General features: G+C 44.5%; 1 protein-coding gene across 3 annotated transcripts in view; it reads left to right on the top strand.

Annotated features, from left to right (window-relative positions):
* The window catches only part of asic1b (acid-sensing (proton-gated) ion channel 1b), a 152,789-nt gene that overhangs the window by 106,255 nt on the left and 23,027 nt on the right, over positions 1-23,507 (top strand). The window contains exon 1 of one of the 3 annotated variants that reach the window (XM_047582714.1): positions 2,996-3,972. The exons of 1 other annotated variant lie outside the window; for it this stretch is intronic. In XM_047582714.1, coding sequence (XP_047438670.1) covers positions 3,307-3,972 — 666 coding nt within the window. In that variant the 5' untranslated portion in view covers positions 2,996-3,306. Of the gene's footprint in view, positions 1-2,995; positions 3,973-21,658; positions 22,733-23,507 lie in introns of those variants that run through there. One more of the 3 variants, XM_047582715.1, reaches the window with a different exon arrangement.

The raw sequence follows: 23,507 nt of genomic DNA on the forward strand, positions 1-23,507 counted from the left end.
TGATTGAACACTGGCTCTGAGCAAGTAATATCATTGGCTTGGTGTCAGCTCTTTTTTTTTTTTTTTTTTGATATCTTTATTTTGTCATTTTTCCTCCTCGCGTCAGATCCTGACTCAACAAGTCAGATTCATGGAGAATGCATAAATTATCTGAACGTCATCAGGCATCCATTCAATCTGCGTTTGTGTCTTTAAATGAAAAAAAAAAAAAAAAAAACTTTCAGGTGCCCGTGTTTCTTTTCTGTTTCTGAGGTTGTGTTTATGCGTCCGTGTGTGTGTGTGTGTTTGTGCGTGCGTGTGTGACTGTATGCATGTTTGGAGTAATGGGCTTTGTGCATCCTCTCTTGCTGACGGCCAGGATGTATCCATGGCAACTCCAGGTTGATCCTTGCTGTAAGCGGAGCTGGTGAGAGGGACTTGAAAGGGAGCGTTAAACCTCTCCTCTCATCTGCCCTGCACTCTCCTCACTCCGACCGTGGCGAAGCGCGTGGCCTTGTTGAAATCCCGACCCGCGGGTTATGTACTGTAGCTGTGACCGGGACAGTCACATCACAACACTGCCACCTTTTGACCCGATGCCAAAAAAAAAAATTTAAAATGTGTATTTATTTCTTTTACTTCTGGGTGAGTTCAGGGTTCATCCGTGGAAACAAACAAATAAAAAATGCAGTATTCCAGCGCGATGTTCGCTCTTTCTGGGTATTTTTCTAGGAAAGTAAACATTAAGATGACAGGAAGTGATGAGGTGGTCGACCTGGCAACATGCAACAAGGGGCCCCTGTCACAGATGAATGGGGGAATCCTCATTGGATTGATCCCTCAGCTTCAAGTGATTTTTATTTTTATTTTTTTTACCCATTTTATCATTTGTGCTTTAGCTTCTTGATTCACTCAAGGTGATTTCATGGGAGTGACTTCACATTTTTGGTTCAGAAGGTGTGGAAAATTTGCCATTGATTTAAAGTCCCACAGCTGTCTTTTACGAGTCCAAAGGATCAATAGCTGCTTTTGTTGTAATTTATAGGCTTTTTCACACTTTAATCTTCAGTTCATCAGTTTCATTTTGGTGTTGTGGTTGCCCTCAGCCTACAGGGTAATATTTATATAAAACAGCTGATATGTAATACGAAAAAATAGAAACTACTTCCTCCCAGTTTGCGTCTTCTCTTTCGTCAAACTGTTCCTATCGATGCTTTGATGCTTTGTCATGGCAGTTTGAGCCCTGAGCAAATGCTTCAGGATTAGATGTGCTGCTGTTGCCCCCTAGTGGACGTCGACACGCATGATGGAGAAGACGGAACAGGCAAAGAATAACAGGACGAGGCAAGAGACAAATGAGGAAGGCCGAAGCAAGATAACATGTTTGGATTTTGAAAAAGAACATAGGTGCCAAAACAAGCAACCCCGTGTGCGTCAATACATCTACACTGACATTGTAATTAAGATAATTCAACACAAAGGACACAGACCTAATGAGAACATTTTATTCAGAGGCTCCGTTTTAATTTTCTCCACAGCGGTTTTGCAATTTACCATCTTGTGCCAAATCCAAGATGTTAAGTGCGTGTGAATATTCATGCAGCGGCACCTCTCTGAAGACCTAAAGACTGCAGCTGAGGGAGCTCTGTGACCTTCTTGTAAGGTCAGACTGGATGCCGGAGGCTATCTAGTGATCGCTTATACATATTCAACATCCACAGGCCATCAGGCTGCTCCTTTAAACAAGCTTCACGATAGAGCATGATTAAGGCCGAGCGTCAGTGTTTTCTTTTTCTGTGATGGAACATCTTCGCAGCTGTATCTAAGCACATATTGACCAACTCTGCCGCCTTTCTCGCCCTCTCACTTGATATTAATGTTCCCCCCCTTGTTAATAACACACAGGCGGGTCATTACATTCTAAAGGCTCAACGCAATGGATTGGCTCGTGTAATGTGTTTTCCATTGGTTTTTGAGGGTTTAATGTGGCTGATCCTTCGAGGTATCCTGTGGTATCATTAGCTCCCGGGTTTTATTGTAAGAGCGCCGTCGCGCCCCTAAACGCGTATAACGTTTCATTTTCTGGCACCATCGTGTTTCTGAAAATAATCCGAGCTGTCTAATGGAGGTGGATCGATACGGAGAGATCTGTCTCATACATTTCCTTTTCATACCACCAACCAACACCACCACCTCTGGGAATTTGCATTTATCTCCACATTTAGTAATGTGAGGATCTGTTTAACATGTTGTTTTTTTTATATATATATATTTGCTTTCAGTAATTCCCATTTCCGCAGAAGTGCTCGCAGCTATGAGGAGGTTTGTAATTTGAGGAAGATGTGTTGGTGAAATGAGCCTTTAGATTGAAATAACAATTGGAAAATGGAAGTCTTGATTAAATTCATTGACTCGTCTCTTTGGTGATCTTTGCTTTGTTGTTCTTCTAATTTCGGCCTCAGACATGAACTTACTACTTCCTCCTTCTGAGTCTACTTCAAGGATCTTATTTGCCATCTCTCTTTGGTTTAAAACCCATCGCTAGCGCAGACCTCACAGCGAAATGTCTGCATACGACTCTGCGTTTCCTATTCCGGTGTGGGAATCTTTGTTCGGCTGTAGTCATTTCAACAACGCACAAGCATTGTTTGCATTCGATTACACAACTGTGCTGAGATCACTTTATTTTTAGGAGGGAGGGGAGGAGTAAGGTCAATCCGAACGGTGAAATCAGCAGAAATATACCAGCCTGTTTAGTGCGTTTTCCTACTGTACACCGGCTCTTACATTTTCTCTCTCCCACTGCGTCAAAGCCTCTGGGTTTTTTTCTTCCTGTAAATGGTGAAACTCTGCCCCGGCACGGTGACCTGTAGCTGGGCCCTGCGGGAGTATTCTGTGTCCTATCCTCCTCATGGCCTCACCTCCTTTCCCCTCCTCCCACCCCTTTTTATCTTCTTCTTCTTCTTCGCCTGTCTTTGGAAATTGGAAGGGATGGATCTGCCCCCAAGACGCAAGGACAAACCCAGGCGAGGCGTATCTCGGTTCAACTCAGAGTGGATGTGAGTGACGACAGCAGTGTGTGTGTGCGTGGTTTGATTTCCAGCCTGCGCTCTTTGCTTCAGATGATGTTTTGACTTCGTTTGGGACATTATGTCAAGTTCCGGCCGAGTTTGTGGCTGAAGACCAGACTTAACTCCAGGTTTCTGTTTGCTGGTTGACTACAAGCAGCTGGATCTGGACACTTCTCTCTTGTTGAGCACTTAAGGATTTTGGACCTCAGGCTTCAGATTGCTATCTTGTTGATGAGAGTAATTAATTTCCGCAACCATGCCTGTCCGGATCATGTGCACGATCTCCTTCTCTGCCGACGACGAGCCGGGCAGAGGATATGGTCAAGACGGATTTGATGACCACTACAAGCGCGTGAAGAAGAGTTACGGTGACTCGCAGGAATACCTGGATGGGTGCAGCCAGGTGGACGATTACACCGAAGAGGAGGACACTGTCGATGAGGTGGACGACCTGGCAGCTTTCTTCGGCGGTTGCTCGCTCCATGGAGCCAACCATATATTCGTGGAGAACAAGAAGTTCGGTATTCGCCAAGGTCTGTGGGCTGTGGTCTTCACTCTGGCCCTGGCCGCTTTCTTGAACCAGGTGGTCGACAGGGTGATATACTTTTACCAGTACGACCACATCACCATGCTGGATGAGAAAGTAGCCAACAATATGACCTTTCCAGCTATCACCATGTGCAACTTTAACTTCGTACGAAAGTCCCAGATGAGCTACAGCGACCTGATTTTCATGGGCCCTCTACTGGGCTTTGAAGACGGCATGGCGCCGGGGTTTCCCTTAGCTCCGGAGCCGGATCGCCTGCCGGGCTCTCGCTTCAGGATGGATGAGTTCTACACCCGCACTAAACACACCATGGAGGACATGCTGCTGGACTGTAACTTCAGAGGTATAGATTGCGGTCCTGAGAACTTCACAGAGGTAAGATGCACCAAGACCCCACGGTGAGAAATCAGTTTTTTTATTAATAGTTTCAAATGTTTGATCTTTTTTGGGAGCCGGCAATCTTTAAATTGGAAACCATCAGTACAAGTTTGCTCTTGATATATATATGGGAAAATTCAAGAGGTGTTCAATGCAGACCTGGTAGTTTTGATTGGTTATATAGTACAACATGGGGATCTTAAATTGGAGTACGGAAAGCAGCTGGCTCTCCTCGGGGACTTGTATTAGCCTGCGCTGTGATCAAATAATCCAGTAAGACCTGCTTTGAAGAACTGAACTTTAATACCAGGATATTAGCTCTCACCGAGTCGGGTGTTGCAGAGAATTACTAATACAGGAGAAAGTGTTTATTTATTGCTGTGTGATGTAATTCGGTTACTTACAATCCCGAGCCACTGCTGTAAATAAAAATGCTTTTCCGAGTCAGCCTGTCTGCCTTAATGAAACATTGTAAATAAAAAAAAGAGCCGACACAAGCAGGTCCGATTAGTTAAAGTGGCATACTTGGCATACAGCTGTTGTTACTGAATTAAACAGGCACTGAGGCAGTCTTTCAATTGGAAACCGTCTAGACTGAATCCTGCCAGACGCCGACTTTTTGGGCTGTTGTTGTTTTTCGGGGTTATATTTAGGTTTGCCTGTGTGGCTGCTGCCCTTTTTGTTCCCCTGAGCGTGCACATCAAGTGGCACGCAAGTCGAATACCGGATTGCCAAGATGTGTTGACGGTGTCTAGTGAAATCGGCCTATTGATTTGTATGACCTTTGCACAGTTATGGATAGGTGTGTGTTTGGACTGCTAATGGATGTACTAGAGTTACTCGAGACGCAATTACATCCATGCCTTAATGCATGTACATGACAAACTATTCTCATAAGTAACTCGCTAACACTGTAATCATTTTGTTAATGTTTGTTTATTTAAAGACAGAAATATTAGCATAAGTAAAATTAACCTATTCAGCTTTTAGTATTTCTTAGTAGTTAACAGAGGAAGATGATCTGCAGACTGATTAGTATTGAAAATATGCATTGAGATGCAATAAAATCACAAGCCTGATACGGGATTGTATTTAAATAAAATGTCAGACTAATTTATTTACACGTCACAGAGAAGATTAAAAGCAAGAGCGAAGTGGAATGACTTGACTTTGGGAATTAATGGCCTGTCTTAATGATTTTTCATTAATGGTTTCACATCATCAACACGGGAAGCAGCTCTGACATTATGGCGTTTGAGAGCGGAGAGCCGCACAGGGCTGTCAACCAGAACTCTCACTGCCATGTGAAAATGAGGGTCTCAGATGGTGGAGATGTGGAAGTGAAAACAGACAAATATAAAGGAGGAGCTGTCAAAGTGTTTTATTGCGCTGGTGCAAACAATTAAAGTCAAAGCTCTTTTTATTACAGTGTGAGGAATCAGTCAAGATGAAACGAGTGATCCCGCAGCGAAACAGAATCACAGTTTTTGGAGACTGGAAATAACATCTCCTTCGTACCGAGCTGGTTTTGCTTTGAAGGAACTCTTTTGCAGACTAAGGGAATTTCAAGTTCACAAATGCACATTTACTGCAAGGCCGTTGACCCTGGTGTCGACAAAAACAGGAAGCGTAACGTAATATTAGCAAAGAGAGGAGCAAAGTATTGGTTCGACAGCGGACTCAGATCTTCCTCTGCATATTTTTATTCAGGATCCTGTGTCTTACCCAGCATGAAACTCCCAGGTTAGGCAGTCGGTCCTGCAAATGGTAAAATCTGGCCGATATGCCCACTGTCCTTGTTGTGAAGTAGGACCAGATGTCATTCTTTCATCGGTTTGTATGTGACTGCAGTACAGTCTGCCATTTTATTAGCATGAGAGGGAGGCAAGTTTTATCCAATGACACGTTTTACTCTCGGAGTGTAGTTTAATTTGTGTAGTTTTATTCCTGCCTGTACAACGTCCTACTCCTCAGTTATCTTAACCTCATTATTTCAAACCATCCATAAATAATTAGAAAAAAGCTTGACTATGTTGTAAAACTGTAAACCTTCCCACGCTGTTTCTTTAGTAAACACTGCCTTAGTTGTGCTCGGGACAGCGTTTTTAAACCAGAAAAACAGAAACTGTTTGTAGGCTTTTATAATTCTTCATGTCCAAAAAAAAAAAAAAAAGCTTAAAGTGGGATCTTATTAGACATGTGCGTGTGCGGTGCCCACCTTAAACGGCTTAAACGGCAACACACACGGAATAGGATGTGTAACAACTAGCTGCTCACCTGTAATTGGATTAATTTGTTTTGATCCTGTTCCACCACCCACATAGATGCTCCTTGTAAACTTTCCACCAGTCACTTAGAACAGAGCCTAATCACCTAACCTGCATGATTAGCAAAACCTCTTCAAGAAACCCGACAAGTTCAGTCGCCCTTGTTTCTGCTTTTTTTTCTCCTTTGTTTGTTTTTTATGGATATACAATGACGTGGATGGCATCTGCAATACCTCATATGAATGCAAAGCACACATAACCCGCACCGTTCTCCCGCGCTAATAACGTGTCTGCATAAAAGCACTTAACGACACATGATTGATTCACAGAGAGCTCTGCGGTTGACTGTGAGGGATGCGAGTTGTTTTAAGCTGTGTGTGTGCGTCGGTGTTGTTTCTGAGGGAAGTGGCGTGTACACGCCCGAAGGTTTCAGGTGTAGCTGTTGTTGCCGCAGTAACGCTAAAGACCTGCCTCACACAAGTGACAAGTAATCATTTCTCTGTCAGGTCTAATAGGAATAATTACAGTCGTTGTCAGTTCATTGCGAAGCTTTCTGCCTTACAGATTCCCACTAATATAATCATTGATTGCTTCTCCAGCTCATGCGCCTCCGTGCAGCAGCTATGAACCAGCGCTTTCTCTCGTTGTTTTGACACTTTTGTTTCCATAGGAGATGCCTTGAATGTGTCCCATGTTGCCTTGACAGTGTTCAAGTACAGGTTTTATAACCAGCTATTTAGAGAGAACATCCCCAGTACACTTAACCGCTTAGAAACGGCCCCTATAGGAGGACAGAAACTGGGTGCTGTCGTGTGCTCCTGTTTTTTTTCTGTTCATGGTATCCAACTATTTTGTGGTGACCCCGCAAACGTAATCCTCTAAATTAGAGTAAAGGCCTGATTTCAGGGTCTAGGAAATCTGCTTACGGTTAGGCTGGGCCCTAGGGAAGCCTCTATGTCAATGGAGTGTCCCCGTGCAAATAGGAACACGGTGGTGTATGTGTGCAGACGTAACGCTGATGATATAACAGCATGCCGAGGTATTTTAAGTGAAGCTGGCGTGGTGCATCATCTTGAGTGTACATTTCAGAATCAAAGATGAAGCGTGTTTTGAATGTTTGATAAATCTGATCAAGCATTTTTTCCTATTCATTAAACCTATGCACAGTTTATATTGTGAGTGAAGGGCCTATACAGTAGATGATGTTTTAGCAAGTTTTCCACTGGGATGAACCAACAAGGCAGCTCACATTAACAGGCAGCGCTGTAGACTGTTCGCTCTGTGCTGCAGTGAGTGTAGAATCAGCAAGAGATGTCCATGTACAAGATGTGTTTGTGTGAACAAGACAAAGACTGAGGATCTTTTTTTTTTTTTTTGTCTTTAGAGGGTACTTGTTAGAGTTAATATATGTGAAATGTTATTGAATGTTAATTCCGACTTGGCTTTCTGTGGTCAAATCTGGTGCTCTACAAAACCACAAAATGCCCTTAATGAGAGTTTTGCACTGATTTGTAATTACTCGGTTCAGAATCCAACTTAAAGCTGCGTAGATCGATCTTTGACCACAAGGGGGCAGATTGAAATGAAGAGGGAAGCCAGGAATAGGAGTAAACCTCTCAGATGGAATTGCCAAATGCTTTTCCAAAGCAAACTCATTTGCAAGATGACCAGAAAGTGGTATGTGTGCGTAGCTTGCTTGTACCCTTTGAACAGGCTAACCCACTTAACAACACGTATTAATAAATTTCTGTTTTCCTCTTCTGCTTGAACAGCTAATCAATAGAGTGTATTTATTTTGTGTAATGTGGCAGTTGCCAGCACCAGTATTCCCTGAACCCCTGCTACTGCCTGTTTATTATGTCTCCTAAAGAGCCACTAATGGCCCCGCTGACTCCATAGCTGGTGTATAGAGGATGGGAGGTGAAATGATTGATTGCTTTCTGTCTCTGTCAGTCTCTAGGGCTTTCTGTCTATTCCTTCTCTCTTTCCGTCCACCATCTCTCTCTCTATCTCTCATGTGAATGCATGTGTGTGTGCTGCGGCGAGCTCCAGCTAAGGGGCTTGGTCAATAGTGATGCTTGGCCAGTGTCCTGCAGATTGACGGTTCAGGTTGCAGCGTTCCTGACCCAGGGCAGAATGTGAGCCCCCCTCAGAGCACTGATCCAAATCCCCGCTTCCTGCTCCAGCCCCATCCCATTAGATGCAGCTTGACTTTCTCCTAAGCTCAGCATTGTCAACCGAATCGCCCAGTGGCTCTGGTTACGCCCTTCTCCCGTCTCCTCAAGAGCGTCGGCCTGTGCGCCCACGAGCTCGGTCTCGAAAACAGACATACAACCAGGCAGGCAGACGAACTGTGAGGGAATCATTTTCTGAGACGGAGGAAATGAAATACTGGAGCAGACCTCGCCATCTGGCTCTGAGCTCTAAATACTCGTTACGGTTCAGCGCTTCTTCTGAGCAGCCACTGGGAAGAGATTATATCAGTGAACGTGTAATGTAATTGTCTTCAAGCATATGCCATGATAAATTAGACGTTAGTAAATTAGCTCTAAGAGAAAAGAAAGATAGAACGTGTCTTCTGCTAACAAAGACTTGCTGTGCTAACATCAAGATCAAATATGCTCCGAACTCGATTTGTTCTTGCATCTGGTGCAACAACAGTTATTTCACACCTTGACCAATTAGGCAAATTGAACTGTCACTTCTTCAAATAGGAATTGATTTTTGTGAGTCTGTTTCTAATGTGTAGCCGATCTCCCTTTATTTATTTGCCATTGCTCGAGTTAAACGCGTGAGCTTGAGCTATATTCAATTCAGGCTGTTTCATTAGTTGGTTTGAAAGTACGATCCATCACGACACTGGCGCAAACAACACACGGGTGAAAGTACACACAGACGCGCACACGTTTGCGCAGAGGAGCGAGCGCCGCCTCGTCATCGTCCGCCGCGCCCTCAAGTGTTGGTTTAGATGTTTCTCTCTCCCTGTAAGGCCTGACCCCCGTGTGAGCGGACTGAACCGAAATAATGGATTTCAATATTCAGGTTATGGAAACTATTAACCACAAGAATGAAAGCAGCCATTACAGCCTGTGAGTTTTAAAAGACGTTCATCAGTTTTAAAAAGAAATGCTTCCTCCCTCCTGTGAGGTGACGGCTCAGGGTCATCAAATATTTATGCTAATGCTCAAATTCTGATTCTCTTCTTGGACCTCATTAGCTGTTTTCACATCAAGAGTTTGAGGGTCTCCTCTTTTATGCACAGCTATAGCTTATCATACTTCCAAGTTTGCTTCCTCTTTGAACAAATCACATGATCTAATGCATCTAATGCTAGGATAGTGTGATGAGCTCATTAGTTAAACCAGAACCTCTGAAGCTTATCTTTTTCCTGCTTTGTTTTCAAGGCTTCCCAGCATTTTGTTTGGCTTGGCCAGCATTAAAAATTCCAATTTTTCTGGCCAGCACTGATATCAAACAGTGATCACAAGGGGGCAGTGTTATACAATCCTTTTTGAACCTGAACCAGCTCATATGGGAGTTTTTGGCCCAGAGATGTTTCATGCTGTTCTTTTTTTCTTTTCTTTTCTTTTCTTTTTTTTTTTGTTTGCAAAGAAATGCCTCAGAAATATGCTTAATCCCATCTTTAAAAGCCCTTTGATTCCCTCCACAGTGTAAAATCACAGCCTCCGATCTGCAGTGACCACCATCCACATCATGTAGAAGCAGGGCTGCTGCCAAACACAGAGGTTGCATTTTGCAGAAGGACTGTTTTCCTGAGGGATTAATGTCTATTTGTACGTTTCTGGAATAAAAAAAAACAAAAAAATATTACAAATTAAACACGGGCTGGTATTTATTCGGTGTGAATAAACGCTGGAAACCCATCTCTATTCATCCTGCATCTCTCTCTTCTCCAGTATCTCTCCTCAGATCCCTCACTGTTTCTGTTTTCTGTTTCTGCAAAGAGTACTACAGTCCAGGAGGAGAGACACTGTGGCACCCGGCGTCCTATCCCTCTCTCCATCCGAGTGATGGATCAGTGTTTTCAAATGCACTTGTCTTAATTAAACCTCTCATCAGTCTCCTTTGGAAGACGATGACAAGAGGTGCAGCAACACTCAGTCCCTGTTAAGATGAGTCCAATGGGATATAAATGCCGGGTCGTATAAAGTTGATAGGTACACGGCTACGTCTCTTCATTATGACCCAGCACTTCTATCACAAATGCTAATTAATCATTAAAATGGCATAAATGAAAGGATGGAAGTTTCACTTTACTCTCGGACTGAGATAAATCACGCCTAATGATGTTAAAATGAGGGAAACTGCAGTCTCGTTGGAGCGATTATATATGAATAAGACATATGACAAGTGTCCTATATGTGGCCAACAGCCACTTACGGGTGGCTAATTAGGCTGATGAGGGCCTTAATGGCTTCTTACAGGATCGTTCAATGTACTTTGTACCAGAGCTGGAATAAAAAAAAACAAAAAAAACGTTTGGCTTCAGACGACAGATGGGATGTCAGAGGAGAGAGGCGGTGTTCCTCTTAGACCTCTGGACACCGGTTCACTGGTTTCTCTCAGGCGCCCGTTTCTTTCAAGTGTTTCTGTCTTTCTTCTGATCTTTTTGCGCGTGCGGCAACATTTCCCGACGCGTTCTCATTGGTGCACGAAGTGGAGGCGGAGCAGTTTGGTGTTGTTCAGATTAATTTCCTGGAATAATTAACTGGTGCAGTATCTATTCTCATTGCATTTTCGAGCACCTGGAATCATGCAGACAGGAGATATTTTAAGAGGTTTGCTCCCCGACTGGTATTCAGCGACTCTCCTCTCGGATGTTTCATGCACGGCTGCGTCTGTTGTAGTGAGCAGGGCTGCATTAAGAACTGGGTTGCTCTGTGTAGAATCAGCAAGAGATGTCCGTGTACATGATGTGTTTGCGTGAACGAGGCAAAGAAAAAGACAGAGCACATTTTTTTGTCTTCAGAGGGTCCTTGTTAGAGTTAATATATGTGAAATGTAAATTAATATCAATTCTCACTTGGCATTCGATAGGCGACTCTGGTGCTTTATAACGCTGCAACATCGCTTTAATGAGGTTTTTGCATTGATTTGCGATTATGTGGATCAGAAGCCGTGCTGAACTTAAAGCTGCACGCATCGATCTTTGACCACAAGGGGGCAGAATCACTCCTGCACAACTTGACTGACATGCAGGCCATGACACACGGCATTATAAGCCTTGTTAAAACCGAGCAGCAACCCATGCGGCTAAAAAAGGCAGCCAGTGTGAAAGTGCAGAAAATCGCAGTCCCTCTAATTGTCTCTTGAAACTGGCTCAAAAAGCGACTCAATCTTCATAGGCCCCCGAGTTAATATTCAATTATGCAGTTCGATTTTATTTATATAGCATCAGCAGCAATACAGATTGTCTCAAGAAGATTTACAAGAACCGGCCTGAAACCTCCTGAGCGAGCCTGAAGGCGACAGTGGCAAAGAAAAACTCCCTTTTAACAGGAAACCTTGAGCAGAACCCAGCTCGTATGGAGGGACAGAGAAGGTAGAAACAGAGGAGAGAGAAACAGCAGGAGAAATAAGATCAACAAACTTCTGTCATAGATATGAACAAAATGCCCAAATAAAATGTTTTTTGCCTGGCATCATTTACGATGTGGCTACTCTGAGTGACAGGTTGGAGCAGCCACAGTTTCCTAGCTATCTGCCCAAGCGAGCTACACCCACACTCCACTTGTTTGCCAGTTGTTGAACTGGCTGCAGTTCTGGCTGTGCTGCACTGTACTGGCTGTAGTTACTTGTCCTCCTTAAGTGTGACAGCCCACTGATTCAAAGTACACATTTTTATAGTGTTAGACACACATACATACACATACAGTACGTGTTACAGTGTTCACGTGAAACCAGGGTTTTCAAAAGCCTTCCCGTGTCCAAACTTGATATCATCAACCTTGTACCTTGTAACTACAAACAGTGTCCTCCATTGGCGGTTTGTTATTTGAGAATCCGAACGCACGTCTCCTCAGTCACCGTGAGACACTTCAGACGAGAGCAGTGTCAAACAGCCTTAAATGCAAACAGGCTCCAAATTGTAAACAGGACACCGTGAGCTAATGTCGGCAGAGGGTCTCTTGATTGAGTGGCCGTTGTTTCGGCCGAGGATCTGACAGCTCCAGCGCTGTAGCCTTAGGGCGATAGACCAGGAAGGGTTGATTGTATTATTCAGCACCACGGCCTGGTAGGCAGCTGACTCCTAACACAGCTCATGTCCGCTTAAGAAGCGCACAGCGAAGGAATCGGCGGCATAATGTGCCCCCTTTGATCCGTCGGCCACCTCACTGGAAACAGGCTGATATCAAGGCGTCCTTGTTGCGCCAGCTTCAAACCAGGAGTTATTAATGACGGGAAAAGCAGATAAATCATTCCAGCAATTAGCAAGGGTACATGCATGCACACATAGAAGGAAGGAAGGAAGGAAGGAAGGATTCAGCCATCATATTGCTTTCAGTAAAGGCATCTCCAGAGGGTCCGTTTTCCTGCAGGCTAAAATGAAAGATCCATTTAGGTGCAACCCACTGTGCAGCCTTGGACTTGGCCTGTGTGTGTTTGTGTTTGTGTTTGTGTGTGTGCGTGTGCGTGCGTTCGTGCATGTGTGTGCGTGCCCAGGCGCTGTTGTCAGCCCATCGCACAGAGATGGACTCTCCTTCGTTAGTCCTGCCTTCAGTGCATGTCTGACATCCTCCTGACATAAGGTGCAGCACAAACAGGCGCTCACCCTTTTGTCGGCAGTTTACCAACGCCAACCGGTGCAAAGCAGATTTCGGGAGAACAAACGCCGCATTTCAACACGTAGGAAATCTGATAAAGGGCTTGAATAACAAGGCAGGAGATGGAAGAAGTGGTTTGTTTCTCCTGGTTAATAGGAGCTCAGGCGCCCGTGTTTGTACGCTCCTTTTAAACGCAAGGGAGGGACTGAAATTAATAGAACGTTACAGGACGTCTCCCGAGGATCCCACCGGTTGAGAAGTTCCTCACTGTACTTCTGCTGAATTAATACTCTAAAGCAAACTCTCTCTGTGATAATATTTTTGCAGAAAGAGTTTGATGTCATTTGGACGCCCACGTTAAACCTGTGGGCGTGTTATTATTTTCCCTGATTACTTACTGTGTGTGTGTGTGTGTGTGTGTGTGTGCAGATGGCTTATGCGCCAATTGTTGCAATATATTAAAGGCCGCTTCTATTAATAGAAACATTTCATATGCTATGGATTTTTATTTAATATTGCCGCAGCGATCCGTCCTTATTATTGGTAGTGTGGGGAAAAAAAGCTGTCGGTGTCTTCGCCGTCCCTATCGTAGCATGAGCCGGCGCAGGCAGAAAATAACTCCAGCGCGTTGTACGGTGCAGTTCTTCCTGCTGAAAGTAACTCATTTTTTCATCACACGGTAAAAATGAATTCACGCGTCGAACTTTTCCTTTGAGCGGTTGTTTATTTGTCCTTGCATCCGACTGATACGGCCGGTTTTTCGGTAACCCAAATTAGCTTCGGCCACTCCGGCAACACATATCTTAAATCACCGGTACTGTTTGTGCTGATGACAGCACCATAATTTTGACGAAAGTGGCACAGGAAGCTCACCTCCACAACTAATAAAACAAATGGATGAGTTTAGCTTTACAAGAAGGATTCATTTGTAAATGCCAGGCAGAAAGGGACCATTTATTTCACAAAGGGCCATTCATTCATTTCTCCCCGGAGCGGCAAATGGGAGGCATCAGGCCTGTGGGGAGTGGGAGACTGTTTGCTATAGCTAGCGGCCGTACTCTGCGAGTCATTCATCAGAAACCGTTTCCCCCTCTCCCAAACTCTCCCCAGCCCAGCTGTCACGATGCTGCCGAGATGAATTAAATGTGTCACCCTGTGTTTCCCCGAGCAGGCAGCGATACTCTTATTGCCCCCCGTGGGCTGTAAATATAAATCTGCTCCTTCCACCCATAATGCTTAGACAGTAGGACTCCTGGATCCTTTTTGAGATTAATATATTAATGCGTCGCAGATTACACACTCTGAGAAACGGCAACCTGTCCGAGGGACGTCAGGTCGGCCGAGCTTGGCGCCCGGCGAACTGAAACCAGATACTCGCAGTATTTAACCATCTGTTCTGAAGCTGACTTGAGCACACCAAAGTTATATTACCGTTTTTTTGGGGGGTTTTTTTGGTGCTTTTCAAGCATCATTGCCCACAGCATTGCTTTACACGGTAGTTTTAGAAACAGCTCTGAGGCTTCACACTGTGCTTAAAACAGCCCCGTGGAGGTTTTTTTTTTAAAAAAAAATCACTGTAAAATGGGTCAACATGTGCTTTAAAGAACCACAACAATTTCAACAATTTTAACACTCGTGACTGAGCTCTTCCACGTCTGACGCGTTTGTGCTGATATTTGGGGGTTTTAAATCTCGTGCCCAGATATGTTCCACTGATACCTGTGTATGATCAACTTGTGAACAACTTGTTGGATGGTAAAGAAACTGACGATAGACTTTAAATTCAAGAATTGTGATATTAAAACTGTGAACATGCAAATCGAAGCGACATACGCCGTCGTTTGGGCCACACCTGAAAACGTCTGTATCATTTAGAACGTTTTCATGTCGTCTTTTATTCTCTGATTTTTACTGTATTTCATTTTCTGTTTCTTTTCCCTGTGTGCGCTGTGCTTAGACTGCAGATGTCCCCACTGCAGGATAAATAAAGAATGATCTTATCTTCCAATTATACTACATAATATGTATTTTGCATTTCATTTAAGATTTTATTTAAGCTCTCATACCACGCTATACCACTACTAATGACCAGCCAGCTGACGTTTATTTGTAAAACTGTGCAGCATCCCTTTGTTTACTCAGAGTCAATAAGAGTAACATCTGTTCGCCAATAAGCATTATTCTCCCACAAACATGAGCTATACTGATGTTTATAGATTAGTAGGAGGCTGCTTCCTTCAACTATAGTCAGATACTCTTATTATTGTTGTCTTATAACTAAGGACGTGTATTCACAGCGCTTACAGTGTGGATCCAGCACACTCAGGGTGCGGTTGACGGCATCGCACAATAGCCAGCATTGTTTCCGTGTCACTGCCTGGAGCTCCGCGGGTCCACAAGCTTGCAGCGAGCCACTTCTCCCGACTCTCACGCTGTTTATACAGTAGATAGGCACTTAAATGACGCAGTACTTAATTCAACCTTATAGCTCAGCAGATTGAGAGGCTATTGGAAAAGTGGCTTTGGTGACATTTCTTCCTTACAGCGGATCATGTACACAATTATCCTCAGAATTGTCCCTCTAAATCACCACCTGCTCCTCTGTCAGCCCCCGCAGCCACAGGACGCTGACTGCTGCTGCCGCCGCCGCTGCCCCTGCTCCTCCTCCCCGTGCCTCCGTCCTTTGTCTTTCGCCACCTCTCCATCTCCCCCTTTTTCTTCTTTTTTTTTGCCTGCACCCTTGTGGATGCTTGTGGAGACAGAAACGACAGCAGCAACCGAGAGCAACAGAGCGAATATGGAGATCACAGAAGAAGAGGAGGGTGGTGGTGGTGGGAGGGGGAGGGAACCAAGGTGCATCTGTGAGTAGTGTTGACTTGTAGCATAAAGCTGGTTATGCCAGGACGAAGGAAAATTTAATGCAGAATAGCAAACAGACGAAATTATAATTATTGAGGGAAATGCAGGGACGTGATGGAAATAAGTAGAGAGTTGCTCTCGTAGTTGCATGTGGCCTCAGTCTGCACGTGTCAAGGTCCAGGTTGGTCCACCCCACCCCGGCCTGGACTCAGAATGACAGTTTGATTAAGTGCCAAGTGCCTCGACACAACCGGCGCTCTCTCACAAACAAACCTTCTGCCATCAGCGCATGCCGCCACACACACACACACACAGTGGATCACCCAGGTTTATTTTCCTCGGCATCCACGTTTCACGCGGATAATTAACATTTCGGCCCTCGCTCCCTTTTTTTTTTCCAGATAAGGAATTAATGAAGAAGCCACATTTTTAAGCATCTCCGTAACTGCAATTCCGCTTTGCAGACTCGTTCAACGGGCAGTTCTTATGGAGCTTATCTTTATTGAGTTTTTACCGGAGTACATCCACGGGTCAGTGCGTAACGGTTCACTTAAATGTACCACTCGTGCATGTTGAAGTACTGCATTACGTCCTGCAGGAGACGGTTCCTCTTCCCCGTTCACCGAACCATCCCAATATCCTAAACCCTACCCACAAATGGATGAAATTATATTACAAAACTAAAATGGATCTTCACCGTTCCTACGGACCTGGAGCTGCACCAGCTAAGGACTTGTGACTTCTACAAGCCTCGACAGGCATGCGACTGCTCTTCCAATTACAGAATGACCACTGCAGAGTCAGACTTGTCAACCAACCAATTTACATGTACTTAGTGATGAGAAATGCTTCTCTGCCACTCCACGGCCAGTGAGGAGCGTGACAATTTGCATGCATCCAGATAGACAGAGATAGATTTTTAAAAACAACTTAACATGAATCCAACATATTTTAGTAGATGGATAAATGGAGGCAGAAGGCGTCATCTTTCAGTCAGCACAGACATGCCCATCAGTTTGAGGTCCTTGGCCTGAAAAATGTGGAAGACCCCTGTTATAATGCGTTTAATGAATCAGAATCAGCTTTATTGGCCAGGTATGTGAACACATACAAGGAATTTGACTCCAGTCACTTGCTCAGTGGTGCAACAAAACACTTGAATAAGCATAAAAATAGAACATATGAAAAGAGAATAGAAAAACTGTACAACATAATTAGACTTTAGAACTTGTCCCCAATGGCCTCATCCTTTCATAAAACCTTCACATTTCCAACATGTTAGCTTGTTGACTTGTGAACACCAACGCTACAGTCATCCAGAGCAGTAATGTTCTCAAGACTCACAGCTGTTATGAACACCAAGGATTCTAACCATGTCGCAGCCACAAGCTTTTACATATTCCTAACACATCTACTCAGATGTAAGTGTTTGTGTGTTTGACCTTGGAAAAGTGACAGGGTCCTTAAAGGAGATAAGTTATGAAGGCATAACGAGTCTGAAATATTCAAGGTGCAACCCAGTTTATTGGAATTGATGGATGTACAACAAATTCATCATGTGGTGACTCACAGGAGAAGAAGATTGGGGGAGGATTTCAGACATAAAAATAACATAAGGTGACATAAAGCCAGCATAAAAAGGGGTGCAGCCATTCGGAGTTGGAGCTTAGCTTACGGCAAGTAGAACAAGTGTCGAACTGCACACACAGTTATTTGTTAACAGTACACATAAAGTTCCACTGGTTTGTGAACTAAATTTGGCCCTGACCATGGGACACACTGGATGCCAGAAGATGTGTTCCCCTTCGGTTTTCTAAAACAATTGATTAATATGACACCTAGTGGCTAGGCTAGGCAGCTAGCTTAAATCTCTGCGCACGTCAGTGTCTTTTTTTCATCCATCTTCAGTTGACTTTAAAAGCATTCACGGCTTCACTGGCTCCGCTGATTGAAACCGATTGAAGCCCTTTTCTCATTTGGAGCAACTGTCAAAGCACAAATCCATCCTAAAAACAGCTATGTACTGATCACTCTCATTCACATTAGCTCCCGGCGATCAAGCAGCTAATACTGTGTGGTGCTTAATAGCGTGCAGTGGAAGTACACAGCGTCGGTTTGCTGTGGATACTGACATTTCTGAGTGTCTTCCCGTAATTGCACCGTATTTTCTTTCATTGTAGTTCTGCTGACAGGTCTGAACTCAACCACACACCTATAAATTTACTCGCCGCATGATCGGTGTTTCAATGATGGTTCACATCATCTTGCAGCTCTGGGATTTGTCTCAATAACATCTCTGAAATTACAATTCACTCCCTCAAATGAAGCTTGAATTGCGCTACTATAGGAATGAACGCATGTGTTTCCATTTAAAGTGAATGGACGCCTTGCGTTCTTTGAAGAAATAAGCAATTTTATAGTTTCAAACTTTGATGTATATCTAACTTTTGAAAAATCAATAGTCTTTTAGCCAAAGCCTGCCCAATACTAATCAAATAAACTGCTCTTTTAATGAGATTTCTTTTTCTTTCTTTGTTTTATTTGCTCTTGATCGAATCGGGAAAACGTGCGTTTGAAACAGTTTCTCCACTGTATCTGTTGGTAAATTCATGGTCTGGTTCAGGAGCCCAACAATCAAGCATGATATTTATTAACGTCACCGCAGCTTAGGTATTAACAGACTAAAGATATGTGCCCAAGATCCCCTATTGAATATCCCTGTTTGCTTTTGTAATGGCTTCATTAGTGAAACTCTTTAACCGTGCTTTCGGAGCGCCAGGCATTTGTAATTCTGTTGTTGTTATACTTGCTGTGGGATTGTGTTTCTCTGTCAAGCAAGTACATCATTATCCCTTCACCCAGATGGATTAGCTTGTTGCACTGAGCCTCTCCCTCCGATATGTCTTTCTCTTGATGAGTTGGCTGGGGAAACGGCCGTGAACAAATGCTGTTAAATACCACGAGTGTCAGAATCCATCTCTACTGTGAATCCTGATGCGCCGCCCACTGCGTAATTAAATGTAAGTTAAATATAGTCTGGAGTCATCTTTAGTTTTGCAAGCTCGAACCGACTACTTTTCTGCTCTCGCAGGTCCGTAGCATTCTGAGCATGACTGCGCTCAGTCGAGCTCATCTCGATTGTCAGATTCTACTCCTCGATACCGTGTCTGATGGTGACATCTCACTTAAAAGTGATCGAGACCCCCCCCCCTCGAGTTGAGCGACCATTCTCCATGACAACCTCCCTCATTGAAAGATGAGTAATCGCCTCAATGGAAGATTTGATTATTCTCTAAAGGGACGTTATGACGTGTGCTGCCCGTGGACGCTGGGGGAAAATCAGTGAAAAGCGCGAGCAAACCGACTGTATCCTGCATGAAGCCCAGAAACGCGGGGAGAGAGATTGGACTGCTGTTGATTGCCTGGTGTCATACGTGTTCCTCGAATTTCATATGTAGTCAGAGTGCAGGGTGTGATGAGCTAGAACCTCCCTATGAGGAGTGGGTAGGAGGAGTGCGCCCAGTGTGTGGTGAGGCAAAACATCCGAGCTGGTGAATTGAAGTGCAGCATAAATCACATTGCTGTTGCCATGCGAGGGCAATGTAAAAAACAGGAGTTTTGTAAATGTTTTATAAATAAACTGGAGGTTTGCATACATTTTAAGTATCAGTCATTTGGTATTGCGCTCACAAGCATGTATAGGTTTTTATTTTATTTTATTCTTGCGGGTTAATTATTTTAGATAATTAGATAACAGTCTGACACAGTAGAAAGTAGGCGACATTAACTAGAATAGCTGTAGGATCCATGGAAACAAGAGGTCCCCCATTATTTTAGAATTTACGTTGAAAAAAGCATGAACAGATCACCATGTTTATCTGCCCCTGTGTTCAGCAGCTCTGTTGTGTGGAGAAACTACATCATGGCTGATCGTGACCGGGCCTCAGTGGCCCGAGTCTGGAGCAAAGCAAAGGAAATGACTTTTCACACCAGCAGGTGGCAGTAGTCTATACTCATCATTTAAAATGGGAGACCTGAACCATGTTATGATGATCAGCTGGTCTGCAGTGGGTTAATTCTTAATGATCGTGGCATTTTGAAAAGAGGATTTAAATGTTTAGCTTAGACAGAGTCTGAGTTTATTGCAGGGCTTAAGACAGAGAGACAGACAACCATTCACATGCACAACTATGGCCACGTTAAGGGGACGTAGACACAGGGACAACATGCAAACTCCACACAGAAAGGCCCCGGTTGACCTGCAACACGTACATATTCTTTCCAAAAAAAAAAGTCCCTGGTTGGTTCAGCTGAAGGGACGGGACTTTGTCTTGCTAAAGGATTTATTGGACCTAACTGCTAACAAAGTCAAGTCAATTATAGTAACACAGAACTTTTCTTTTTCCTCTGCATTCAGCTGAACTGAATGTGAAACATTTACTTTAATAATTTAGTTCACCACACCAGCAAAGCCACTAATAGTGACAGCTCTTTTTATTTTTAATTAAATTTTTCCAAAGCATTCATGTGTTTCCAGGTTGGTAGCGTGCGTGCCTTGATCGCTGCATTCAAAAAAGGAGAAATGTTGAAATTATTACTCAGACTTTAAATTCTAAACTTCTTTATTAATATTCTGATCCGATAGACTGACACGTTTGTAGGCCACATGTTTCTGCTGTATTTGCCTTAGTTACACATGCTGTTTTCACTGTGAGGACTCATTACCAGCGTAGTGGGTGCATCGGTTTCACTTCTGCCTTCAAATAAAGTGCTTTTTGATGAAAACATCTAAACTATGAGCTTTTTTCCAACCTGACTTTCAGACTTGTGCTTTGCCTGTTTGAGTTCTCTGTCACTGTGTTACCACATCTCAGCAATTACCCCAGTTTCAAAAAAAAAAAAAAAAAAAAAAAAAAAAAGGATTTATATTTCAAAGCGTCGCTCCATTTCTCTTTCCCGCCTTTCATTCACACGATTTCCCTCACAGCTCCCTCTGCTTAGCCTCAGAGTCAGCAACAGACACACGCACGCCGCCTAAAACAGGCAGCAGACGCATTGAATCAGGCCTGCGTGGTGTCCGGCTTTTACTCCGGATTGGAACACAGTGTGATGATGGCCGACCAAGCATGAACCACCACTTAACCCAAGCCCCCTGAGAGGGAGATGGTGCTCACAAAACGCTTCGTCGATGGTGCGTTCAAACCCCCTCAGCCAGCTTGAAAGATGTTCCCCTCGACACAGCCGAACCGAGCCACTGCAGGGTCAGAAAAACATAAGTTTGGCTCATTGGGACTAAGAGAGAGGCTTCAAAGCCACACAGCGTGATTCCAATTCATTTACCAGCAGCACCTCGACCTTTCTGGTTTCCTCCTGACGTTTCACGTCGTTGACTGAGACGTGAGAGAATTGAGAGTTGGGGATGTCAGCCTGTTTACTTACCTACAGCTGAGTGGAAAGGAAATGTTTAGTTTGATTGTTTTTATCCGGCGTACTCTGAAATCACATTATTTTAAACGATTTAACTCATTACTTAAATTAGCAATATGTTGCATTATATTACATTACATTGTAATATAATATAACATTATATTACATTATATTTAGTGTGTGTATGTGAGAGACGGACTTGAACGGGGAAGACAAATGGCCTGAGTCCAGTGATTTCATTCAGTAAACCGCACTGAGGATATTTCACAGAAGTGTGGCTCTCTCTCTCTCTCTCTCTCTCTCTCTCTCTCTCTCTCTCTCTCTCTCTCTCTCTCTCTCTCTCTCTCTCTCTCTCTCTGTGGTTGGAGGAAGAGGCGGACGCGGAAAGTGCAAATTAAAGGCAGCCAGAAAGAACGTGTATTACAATATAACTCGGTGATTTTAACTAAATCCATGGACTCGGGGGAATTTCTCCAGGTTTTCGGAGACTAACCGCTTGTAATTTAGATGGAATAATCCCCGGACTCCTGTTGCTGCACAGCAGCGCACTAAATCATTCTGAATAAGTTCGCTTTTCCTCCCTCTGGACTCGCCACAAGCGGCTGCTCGGAGCCTGAGAGGACCGGGAAGAGCTGCGTGCGCTTCCCTCTCTCCCTCTCTCCCTCTCTCCCCCCCCTCTCCCTCTCCCTCCCTTCAAAGTCTCTGACTAACAGCAGTCATCTGAGAGGCAGAGGAGAGTTCAGACTCAGACACTGTGACCACAGCGGGACCGATGTTGCAAGCGCGCACCGGCGCTCCTCCAAAATGTGCCAGTGCGACTCGTCCGGTTCGAAGCCGAGGCCGGGCTCCCTGGCCGACGCCGGGAAGCTCTTCTTGAAGCACACCACCCTCCACGGCTTGAGGCACATCTTCCTCAGCGGCTCGTACCCCCGGAGAGTTGCGTGGCTGCTGGCTTTCTTGGCGGCTCTGGCGCTGCTCTTCACCTGGTCCTCCAACAGAGTGCGGTACCTGCTCTCGTCGCCCGTTTACACCAAGGCGCACATGGTGTACGCCAAGCGGCTCGTTTTCCCCGCCGTCACCATCTGCAACCAGAACCTCCTGCTGCCGCGGCGCATGAAGAAGAGCGACATATTCAGCGCGGGGAGGTGGCTGGGGCTCCTGGGGAGGAACTGGCAGGTCTCCCCGGCTGCGAGGGAGCTGCTGACTCCCCTGCGGGGCGACGGCGACGAGAGCGCGGGGGGAGAGCCGCCCTGGTCCCCGCTGTCTCGCATTTTGGACTTCAACCACTTCCTCCCTCCTCCGCGGGAGTCCCAGCCGTCCATGAGGCAGCTGCTGGACCGGCTGGGGCACCAGCTGGAGGAGATGCTGTTGTACTGTCGGTACCAGGGAGAGCTCTGCGGGCCGCGCAATTTCAGCACCGTGAGTGAAAGTTCGGGTCTTTTTGTTTATTTGGCTGGAACTCCCACGCCCCCCTCCCAACAGGTTGATGCAGGTTTGAGAATTGGATGTATTCTCTCTCTCTCTCTCTCTCTCTCTTTTTTTTTTTTTTTCAATTAGAAGGTCGAGTGCTAAGGTGAACTGTAAATAATTACCCGTCGGAACCATTTATCTGTCGCAAGAATAGATATTATTATCTGGCCACGTAATTAATTTGCTTTGAACACATGCTATTACTGTGCTGTACACAATGCGCCATCCTCTGCACTGTTGGTTAGTAATGCGCCTCGGTTCAATTAAACCCCTGTCTCCCCCTGAAGCCCTATCCATAAAATATTTCAATATGCACATATATTATATCTGTGTTTTATTCGTGGTGATTATTCAGACTGTATGCAGTCCACAACAAACCTCCTCCTTATAACCACGTCGGCTGCTTAAACCCAGATTTACAGGATTTAAAGTGGTGGTGTGATTTTCTTCAGAAGCATCAGCTCTTCATTTTTTTCCTTCTCTCTCTCATTCACATTTAAGCCATCTCACAGTTTCCTCTTTCATTATCAAATTATTCTCATTAAGACGACACCAGACATTATTACTATTGTGAAAAGGCAGCAGCCCTCTGACAGGGTCCTCTCCTCTGTTGTCCATCAGCGCCGGATCAATGTGCGCCCAATCCTGCGCTCCCAGGAGACCAATCCGCCCCTAATGAAGACTTTTGATTCATTTAGCGGGGCTTTACAACAATCACTGACAC

Source organism: Mugil cephalus, chromosome 4, assembly GCF_022458985.1.
Source record: "Mugil cephalus isolate CIBA_MC_2020 chromosome 4, CIBA_Mcephalus_1.1, whole genome shotgun sequence".
NCBI lineage: Eukaryota > Metazoa > Chordata > Actinopteri > Mugiliformes > Mugilidae > Mugil > Mugil cephalus.